General features: G+C 46.2%; 1 protein-coding gene and 2 long non-coding RNA genes across 3 annotated transcripts; all 3 read right to left on the bottom strand.

Moving 5' to 3' along the window:
• Window positions 1–627: 627 nt before the first annotated feature.
• LOC119352011 lies at window positions 628–1,293 on the bottom strand. The gene is made up of 2 exons (XR_005170104.1): window positions 1,244–1,293; window positions 628–1,140 (listed from the first exon to the last, which is right to left on the bottom strand). It is a non-coding gene; the product is annotated as an uncharacterized LOC119352011 (long non-coding RNA).
• Window positions 1,294–1,410: 117 nt separating this feature from the next.
• On the bottom strand, window positions 1,411–2,122 carry LOC119352010. Its single transcript, XR_005170103.1, has 3 exons — window positions 1,927–2,122; window positions 1,541–1,835; window positions 1,411–1,462 (listed from the first exon to the last, which is right to left on the bottom strand). It is a non-coding gene; the product is annotated as an uncharacterized LOC119352010 (long non-coding RNA).
• A 5,071-nt stretch (window positions 2,123–7,193) lies between these two features.
• On the bottom strand, window positions 7,194–8,199 carry LOC119356519 (protein FD-like). The gene is made up of 2 exons (XM_037623481.1): window positions 7,807–8,199; window positions 7,194–7,677 (listed from the first exon to the last, which is right to left on the bottom strand). The coding sequence occupies exons 1-2, from the start codon at window positions 8,110–8,112 to the stop codon at window positions 7,627–7,629; spliced, it is 357 nt and encodes a 118-aa protein (XP_037479378.1). The 5' UTR covers window positions 8,113–8,199; the 3' UTR covers window positions 7,194–7,626.
• Between the last annotated feature and the right edge of the window lie 1,922 nt (window positions 8,200–10,121).

The raw sequence follows: 10,121 nt of genomic DNA, 5'->3' as shown, positions 1-10,121 counted from the left end.
GGAAAATCGACGTATGTGAACACCGTGCTGTCTAGGCTTTCGCCCGAAGCCACCTCGCCGAGCACCCCCACGCAACCGTTGGTGCAGCACCACCAGTCCACAAGCACCCTGTCCCACATACCTCCTACACGGCAACGACACCACATCATGCAGAATCCACCATCCTCACCGCCAGCAACTGTCGGCGAGCCGGAGTCGGCCAAACCGGCCAGATTTGATGCCCACCATCGCATAGCCACAGAGACCACCAAGCTTTATGAGAGCAGGAAGGTGGGCTGCCACCACACCCCCACACGCCAGAGAGAACACCCAGGCAAATTCATTAGAGTCTGTCGACGCTGCCAGAAGCGCTGCTAGAGAAGCCATGAAGGTCGCTCACCGCGTAACCGAGGGGGCACTACTAGGAAAATGCTTACCAGTAGCGCGGGCACCAGCGCTACTGCTACGGCGCTACAGCTATTTTGTAGCAGTAGCGCGTTTTTAGGCCAGCGCTACTGGTAAGTTCAAGTACTAGTAGCGTGTTTTCAGGTTCGTGCTACTGCTAACATTTATCTTTTTTTTTAGCATTTTGGTGTTGTACATGTTTAAACAGATATATCTTTTATACAATAACAACTCATCATGAACTAGTCTGTTTAAATAGCTTATCCATTACCACTTGTCATCACCATCAAACAATGTTCGTCAATGAGACATCATATAACAAGTTGGTTACTAGTCATAATCACAACTCATCATCATCATCATCAACTCTAACACATTGTAGCACATAATAACACATTCTAGCTACGACCTACTTCTCTCATAGGACCTACTCTACCCTCTCTTTGGTAAAATATCATAAAACAAGATAGGCATTGACGCTGCATTAAGGAAAATTGACTCTTCATAATAAAGAACGGAGATCATCCTGTCTCCAAGTCTTGGCCTACGCACAATGTTGCTTCCAAGTAGCTCTCTATGATGGTTCAAACATTTTTTGAAATCATCTATTATCATGGCTTCCTCGTTTTTAGAAATTCGGTATGGACAGGAGTAATGTGGATACTACGGCTGAACTGGCTGTGGTGGCCGTAAGCTCATAACATTAACGCGACCTCTCGTCAACATCAGATGCGGCACACAATCCATCGGGATTTTCTGTTCAAAAACATAGTAATAACTTTGTAGTTAGCAATATAGTTTAGTTTTAGAAGAATTTATGCAAAAGATGCACGGATGTCGTAATAGGAGAAAATCTTACCATGATATCTCCATTGATGTTACCGTAGTTCAACACGTTCACTAGTGGCACATATTGACCATAATGTGGAGGAGTTTGATAATAGCTATTGTAATTCTCAATATCAGTAAAAAAATGCGATAAGACCATCTTGCTCCTTATAAGTTAATTGTGCTTCATCATGGTAGTAGTAGGTTCTGTCTACCATTTTTCATACATTTTTTGAAGAATGAAAATAAGCTGTCAATGGAAATAAACTGTCAAATATTTTGAAATAAACAATATAAATTACTTAGTAAATATGTTTAAGAAACTCACACAGCGATAGAACTGGAAGCGTGTCAACAAGGACCCAAATGGTCATATCATTTTCGTCGATGTTAAGATCACAAAGATCGAAGGTGAGAAGCATACCCTCATGAAAATCATACGCCTTGCAAAGGGCTTCCCAATTCAGGCAACCAAAATTGGATGAGTTCACAGAATTGTATAGATTTACAGCAAAATTATAACCATGATGAGTCCTTAGTTAAATTATCTTTGTCTCCATTCTTTCATGATCTTCAAAACCCATCTTCTCCTAGACATAGTGTCTTGCATGGCATGGGATAAGCTAGTCGAATTGTAAAAGACGGAAATTACACGTTGAAGAAGCAGAGAAGTCGTGCAAAAAATAACAAAAAACACTTATCGTCGTTGCGTACCGTTTCAACATCGAAGGTCTCTTGGAGCTTGATGCTGAAGCGCCGACCTTCTACCAAGTGAGGCCTGTCGCACAGATCGCGCTCATCTTTGCAGTACTCGCACATAGCGAATTCCCTTTCGTCGTCAGACATTTCCTAATAGGTAATTAATAATCCATCATCGAATACATATATAGTAGTTTGTAGCAAAGATCATCATATAACAACTAAAACACCTAAAATTTGTAGTTTGTAGTAGTTTGTAGCAAAGATCATCATATAATCCATCATGAATACATATATAGTAGTTTGTAGCACAAACCGTGCTCATCTTTTGCATTCAATAAGCAAATAACTAATAGGTAATTAATAATCCATCATCGAATACATATATAGTAGTTTGTAGCAAAGATCATCATATAATATCACTAATACATCTCGAATAATAGCTCCTCTAGGTTCAGTGGGCCGCGGTGGACACCCAAAGAGAAGGAACCATCACCGGATCATAGCTCAGGGGAGATCCCCAAAGAATCTGCCAGGTATTGAAGAACCGGTCGTTCGCCAACGCAACCAAGTAGCGCTGGACATGCGCGTTCTCCTCCGTGACACGGTGTTGTACCACTTGTGCGGGGGACTCAAGCCTCTCCACCGATGCAGGCCCACGTGACTGCCACCAAAGAAGCTTTGGGTCGAAGACGGGCTGGCTCTTCACTAAGCTGCGCTCACCAGAAGGTAGCACAATCCAGTACCAGCCCGACTAACACCGGAGTCTTACGCTTATGCCGGAAGGCCAAGGTCCGAAGGTGCTGGGCAAGGAGAGGATCCACAACGACCCCCCCCCCATCCCAAAAAAAGGAAAATTGACGTATGCGAACGTCGTGTTGTCTAGGATTTCGCCCGAAGCCACCTCGTCGAGCACCCCCACGCAGCCGGTGTTGCAGCACCACCGGTCCACAAGCACGCTGTCCCACACACCTCCTACATGGCGACGACACCACATCATGCAGAATCCACCATCTTCACAGCCGGCAACTGCCGGCGAGCCGGAGCCGGCCAAACCGGCCAGATCTGATGCCCACCATTGCATAGCCACGGAGACCACCAAGCTTTATGAGAGCAAGAAGGTGGGCTGCCATCACACCCCCACACGTAAGAGAGAACGCCCGGCCAAAGCCATTGGAGTCAGTCGACGCTGCCAGAAGCACTACTAAAGAAGCCATGAAGGTCGCTCACCGCGCAACCAAGGGGGGTTGAGCCTCCCCCACCAGCCACCACGCTGCCAGCCTCGCCGGGCCAGCAAGGCTGGCCAGAACCGCAACATCTAGCCCGGGAGGGGGCGCCACCCGCCCCCATCCCGTCAAGTAGGAAAGACGCGTAGAGGCCCGCGCATCCCGTCGCGGCCGCCGTACCGCTAGAACAGCGGCCGTCGAGTGATACGTCTCCAATGTATCTATAATTTTTGATTGTCCCATGCTATTATATTATCAATCTTGAATGTTTTATATGCATTATTATGCTACTCCCTCCGTCCGGAAATACTTGTCCTAGAAATAGATAAAATATATGTATTTATAACTAAAATAAGTCTAGATACAATCATTTTTAGGACAAGTAAGTTATAGATACATCCATTTTATCCATTTTTTGGACAAGTATTTCCGGACAGAGGGAGTATTTTATATCATTTTTTGGGACTAACCTATTAACCTAGTGCCAAGTGCCAATTGTTGTTGTTTTTCCTTTTTTAAAAATCAATACCAAACGGAATGAACTTTTTTGATGATTTTTCCTGGACCAGAAGACACCCTGGAAGTTTCACGAGGAGGCCAGAAGGGCCACAAGTCAACCACAAGCTCACAGGGCGCGTCCTAGGGGGGCAAGCTTGTGGGCCCCCCGTGGCATTTCCAACCCTAATTATTCTTTTATAAATACCCAAATATTCTCCGCAGACCAAAGAGCACCGTAAAAATACTTTTCCGCAGCCGCAAGTTTCTGTTCTCGCGAGATCCCATCTGGAGGCCTTTTCCGGTACTCTGGGAGGGGGATCCGACCACGAAGGGCTTCTACATCAACCTTGTTGCCCTTCCGATGATATGTGAGTAGTTTACCACAGACCTATGGGTCCATAGCTAGTAGCTAGATGGCTTCTTCTTTCTCTTTGATCTTCAATACAATGTTCTCCTCAATGTTCTTGGAAATCTATTCGATGTAATTTTGTTTTGCGGTGCATTTGTTGAGATCCGATGAATTGCGGGTTTATGATCAGATTATCTATGAATATTATTTGAGTCTTCTCTAAGCTCTTTTATGCATGATTAAGATAGATTTGTATTTCTCTCCGTTCTATTGATTTGGTTTGGCCAACTAGATTGATTTTTTCTTGTAATGGCAGAGGTGCTTTGTAATGGGTTCAATCTTGTGGTGCTTAATCCCAGTGACAGAAAGGGACATGACACATATTTGTATTGTTGCCATTAAAAATAAAAAGATGGGGTTTGTTCATATTGATTGGATCTATCTCTCTACATCATGTCATCTTGCTTAAGGCATTACTTCGTTCTTATTAACTTAATATACTAGATGCATACTGGATAGCGGTCGATGTGTGGAGTAATACTAGTTGATGATGGCAGGAGTCGGTCTATTTGTCATGGACGTGATGTATATATTCATGATCATTCTCTTAGATATCATCATAACTATGCACTTTTCTATCAGTTGCTCAACAACAATTTGTTTACCCACCGTATGCTTTGTTTCAAGAGAGAAGTCTCTAGTGAAAACTATGACCCGCGGGTCTATTTTTATCATATTATTTTCAGATCTATAAAATCAAAAACACAAAAATACCTTGCTGCAATTTATTTATCTTTATCTTATTTTGCACTTTTACTTATCTTTTATATCTATCACTATCAGATCTTATCCTTGCAAGTAACTGTGAAGGGATTGACAACCCCTTTATCATGTTGGGTGCAAGTATTTGTTTGTTTGTGCAGGTGCTATCATTGGAGAATTGTGTGTTCCTCTTACTAGATTGATACCATGGTTCTTAACTGAGGGAAAATACTTATATCTACTACTTTGTTGCATCATCATTTCCTCTTTAAAGGAAAAACCAATGCAAGCTCAAGAAGTAGCATCGAGGAGCGGAGCCGCCCGCCCGCACCGCCATCCGTCGGATCCACGAAGCCAGGAGCTGTCGGAGTGCCGCTAGGCCGGATCTATGCTATCAGGGGCAGCCGGAGCAGCCGCCAACCTACAACACCCAAGCCCTCTCCACCACATGCACGTTGGGTGAATGGATCCCGCCGTTACCGTCGCCGGCTACTGGGGGGCTTTACCCACAGGCGTGCGCCAGCGATAATGAGGGGGGGAGGGGATGGGGGAGCGGCGGCGCCGACACTGGGTGCCTGTGACGCCCCGAGGAGCGACGTAGGGGCGAGTGTCCCCTTGCCTCTATCCTCTTATGTCTACATTTTGTAACCAAACTTTCATTTTGTGTGCTAGAGTGTGTTTGCTGTGTTTTTTTTGCAAATACACAAAGAATTGTGTATTTTTTTATTGATAGATAGAAGAGAACAATACAACATACAGCTAGAGGAATCACATTAAATGTGGCTTAGAGCAGAACAAAAGAAAAATCGCAACACTAACCTCCTAGCCCGAACTCCGGCCATGGAAAGCGATGAGACGAGACACAAAGCACCTAAGACAGTGTCATGACAAACACGAGGGACCTCTGTCCCTCAACCACGTCTCTAGCAAGAACCGAATCAGCGTACCCCCTCCCACCACCTTAAGCGTCTAGAGAATCGACAAGTGGTTTCTTGGACATGACCGAGTCGGAGGAAGAAGCTATGGAGGAAGCGTCGACGATGTCGTACATATTATTATTTCCCTAAAAAAACAAAAATGTACATATTATTAAAAGGGTAGGCGCTCGGCCGGCGCATGGAGCTGGGCCGCTGCCTGTTGGCGTGTGACTCCCCCGCACCTGAGTCCACTAGGCCGCTGCTCGAGTGTCCCGGGCCGCTGCCAGATGCCTCGATTGCTAGATGCCAGCCGCCAGGGCATGCCGATCTGCTCGATACCTCATTCTCCTCTAAAAAGGCTGATCTGCTCGATCGGAAACCGAAGGGCGGTGTCCAGTTTTGCTCGGTCGATCGCATCCAGAATCCATGGGCGAGCGACACGGCGCATGCGCATCCTCCAGACTTCCAGATCCGGGAACGCCAGATGAGGAGACGTAGTAGGCTAGTTTTGTCATTGCAAATGCAGTAAAGTTTTCATTGGTTCACAATTTCGCATCCATCGATAAATCTTCTCGTGTTCTCGGGTTATCATAGAGTTTTTTGTTGCGGGGTGGGTTCTTCTCATAGAGTTAGAGAGGAATACTGCTTGCTTCTACTCCTATTATCTTAATTTCTATTTTCTAATTAACTTTTTGCAGGAATCGTTAGAGAGATAGATTCTTGCATGATTGCCTCCTCAATTAGAGATCACAGTATTGCAGTTCAACCCGATAGGACACGAGACTAGATGAGTAAGATGGTACATTTAATTGCCAAACATTGACACATAATCTTCAATTGATATCTGCTGCCGTATCACTTTAATTTTATTTTATTCATTTTTTGTATCTCGTGTTTCAATACTACAGAATTTTTATGTCAGACAATATATCACATATTTTATAATTGCTTGGTAGTTTATTATTCTAGTAAGATAAGGTCCCATTTTTTAGTTTCGCACAGGGCCCAGATTTTGCCGGCCCGGCCCTGCATGGATGCATACGCTCTGAGAAGCCCCAACCAAGCACCGCGTCCAACATCAACCATTTCAACACCAGGGAGCTCATGAGCAACCAAGACAACGCCCTCACGATCAGTGGCACTAGAATTTCTCTCACCCGATGCCTAGTACTAGCGCAGTCGACCATGCACACACAAGCACAGTACATTCATGCCCACCATGGTATGGCTCAAGTCTGTCATTCGGCCGTGCACATGCCTCACACAAGATGGGTACACGAAAGAAGAAGCATTTGCTTTCGAGCAACCACCTTACCACCACGACAACGATGACGGGGGCTTAGTTTCCGGATGGAACGCTGCTACACAGACGACAAACATTGGACGATTTGCAGACGATGTAGCACAGGAAGCCGTTCACGTGAAAAGCAAAACTGAACAACACCGTTCGATCCAACATCGTCCAGCTATCGGCCAGGGTACTGTCGTCCATATAGTAGTTTCGTTCCAGATGACAGTCACAATCGATGATGATTTTGGCTGGTGATTAAATGGGAGATGCACAATTCAACAACCCAGCCAGGGGCCACCCAGATCCAATTTTGAAGCTAACAAGCACAATTTAATTGCGATTCAGAATTATTAATGAAGGTATTCTGCAGCACAATTAATCATAGGCAGGTCGCGTGTGCTCCGGTCCGGGCATCCAGGCCAACCAGTGCACGCAGCAATACATGCAGAGAAATGCACACGAGATGAACGGATCAGCCAACGCAAGTAAAGCCCACGCGCTGGCATATCGATCGGGCAGTTGAGTCAATTGAAGCCAAAATCCAACTACCCGTGCACCTTAGATCTTATTGATACTAATCAATTGCTAGCTAGCGACGGAAATTAAGCCCTCGTGCGTCCTGATGTAGCGTTGCTAGAACTGAGTGGACGAAGTTCTCCGGTGCGGGCTGCTCTACTTGCTGGTTGCCTGCTGGGCGGTGAGCGCGGCAATCTCCGACTGAAGCTGAGGAGATGGAGAAAGAAGCGGGGGATTGATGAGTTAACTAATTACCCATGCACAAGCAAGCAAGCAAGCAAGAAAGAAAGAGAGATGGAGCTGGAGGAAGAAGAAGAAGGGGAGAAGAAGGCGTGCCTGTTTGCACTGTCGCTTGAGCTTGAGGTTGTCCTCGACGAGCCGGCGGACCTCCTTCTCGAGCTCCTGCGTGTAGGCTCTCTTCCTGGCCCTGGACCGCAGCGCCGACTCCCGGTTCTTCATCGCCCGGACGCTCTTGTGGCCGTCGTCGCTGCTGACGCCCGGCTGCTGGTCCTCCCCGCCGGTGCCGATGCTGAGGGAGAGGGAGGGCAGGCGGGCGGGCGGAGCGGCGGTGCTGGAGATGGAGGCGAGGGAGCTGAAGCCGCTCAGGCTCAGCTGCGGGCTGCCGGGCTCCTCCCACGACATCCCTATCTACGCCCCGCTTCCCCCGTGTGGTGTGCGCACTGTGGTGTGGTGTAGACAGTAGACGGGATGGAGCAGAGGAGCTACAGGTCAAGAAGAGGATGATGAAGACGTAGCTATAGGGAGGTACTAGGTGGGCGGGCCATCGAATCACACGGGGTGGCATTCGCGGACTTTAAGTCAGGTCATTTAGGGTCACTGACGTGTGGGGCCGCGAACCGTATGGCCCGCGTGTTAGTGACACAAAGGCGCACGGGTTAAGTATGCAAATCTGAGCCAGAATCAAACACACCACGTGAGCTCGCTGCTTTGCAGCAAAGCAGCCACAGGAGTGAGGCAGAGGGACGGGCGGGCCCAGACGGAAGACGCCGACGGCCCAGCTTCATTGGTCCTCGGATTGGATTTGGATGAGATGGCATCATCCATCACGTCCCGCCAGAAAAGTAGTCGTGTTGCGTGCGTGCGTGCAGGACCTCTGAATCAGAACGCCTTTCGCGGCACACGCACAGCCACGGGCTTCAGTGCACGTACGGCCATCGTCGTCGGTGTGTCACTCCATTCGTCTCGTCGCGCTCGCTCACTACAGCGAGTCCATCACGCTAGTACTCGTGCAACACGAATCAACCTGTGTTTGAGATGGTTAGGTGGACAGTGATATCCCCAACTCATCATGGTTCAAATCCTGATGCTTGCATTATTTCTGGATTTATTTCAGGATTTTCAGCGATGCGCTTTCAGTGAGAGAAGACGTTCCTGTCGACGACGAGGTGCCTACGGTGACTTCGTAAATCATCAAGATGATGTGCCGGCTCAGTTTTTTGGAGATGCTCATAGGGATAGGGTGTGCGTGTGTGCGTTCATAGAGGTGAGTGTATGCGCGTATATATGAGCACTTGTATTTGTACTGATGCTAAAAAAAGTACTCGTACAACTCACCACTGTAGAGAAATAGAGTAGCTCGTTCCCCTGCCTCTGGGCCTCGAAATCCCATACAGACTTTATATGACCCTCGTCGAAAAGGAAAAATGATACTCCTTCTCAACACCAATTTTATAAAATCTTGCTGGGACATCATTGCTACTGACTCCTATCAGTTGATTGATGATTTCTTTAAGGGTGATGTAGATCTGCAGAGCATTAATTCGTCTTACATTACTTTCATTCCCATAAAGTATGCTCCTATTGAGGCTAATGATTTCAGACCTATTTCACTACTTAATTGTTCTATTAAGATTATCACAAAGCTGTTGGCCAACAGACTGCAAAAAATCATTCTGAAACTCGTTCACAGAAATCAATATGGTTTTCTCAAAGAGAGATCAATCCAGGATTGTCTGGCATGGGCATATGAATATTTATATCAATGCAATCAGTCAAGAAGAGAAACTATCATTTCGAAATTAGATTTTGAAAAGGCTTTTGACATGATTGAACACCAGACTCTGAAAAGCATAATGGTGGCCAAAGGTTTTGGTCCCAGATGGATGCATTGGATGGACATGATTTTTTTTCTTCTGGTACTTCTACTGTTCTCCTTAATGGAGTTCTAGGAAAGAAATTTTGGTGCAAAAAAGGTGTAAGACAAGGGGACCCAGTCTCTCCTCTGATTTTTGTCTTGGCTGCTGACATTTTACAATCTATCTTCAATGAGGCCATGAAACACAGATTGATTTCCTCTCCTCTGAATAACACCAAAGATTTTCCTGTCATTCAGTATGCTGATGACACTCTTGTTATTCTGCAAGCTTATCCAACACAGTTGCAACAAATCCAAAACCTGTTATTACACTTCTCTGCTTTCACTGGCCTAAGAATAAATTTTTCAAAGTCTGCTATGTATCCAATCAATGTGGGGCCAGATGAACTGACTCAGCTGGCTGCTATTCTGGGTTGCAATATTGGATCTTTTTCTTTTCCTTATTTGGGCCTACCCCTAGGCACTAAAAAGCCAAAAGTGGATGATTTCTTCCCCATGATGCAGAGAATTGAAAGAAGGCTCACATGTTGCTCTA

Source organism: Triticum dicoccoides, chromosome 2A (genome assembly GCF_002162155.2).
Source record: "Triticum dicoccoides isolate Atlit2015 ecotype Zavitan chromosome 2A, WEW_v2.0, whole genome shotgun sequence".
Lineage (NCBI taxonomy): Eukaryota > Viridiplantae > Streptophyta > Magnoliopsida > Poales > Poaceae > Triticum > Triticum dicoccoides.
Note: the sequence above shows the minus strand (reverse complement) of the source record. Positions and strands in the feature narration are given on the sequence as shown.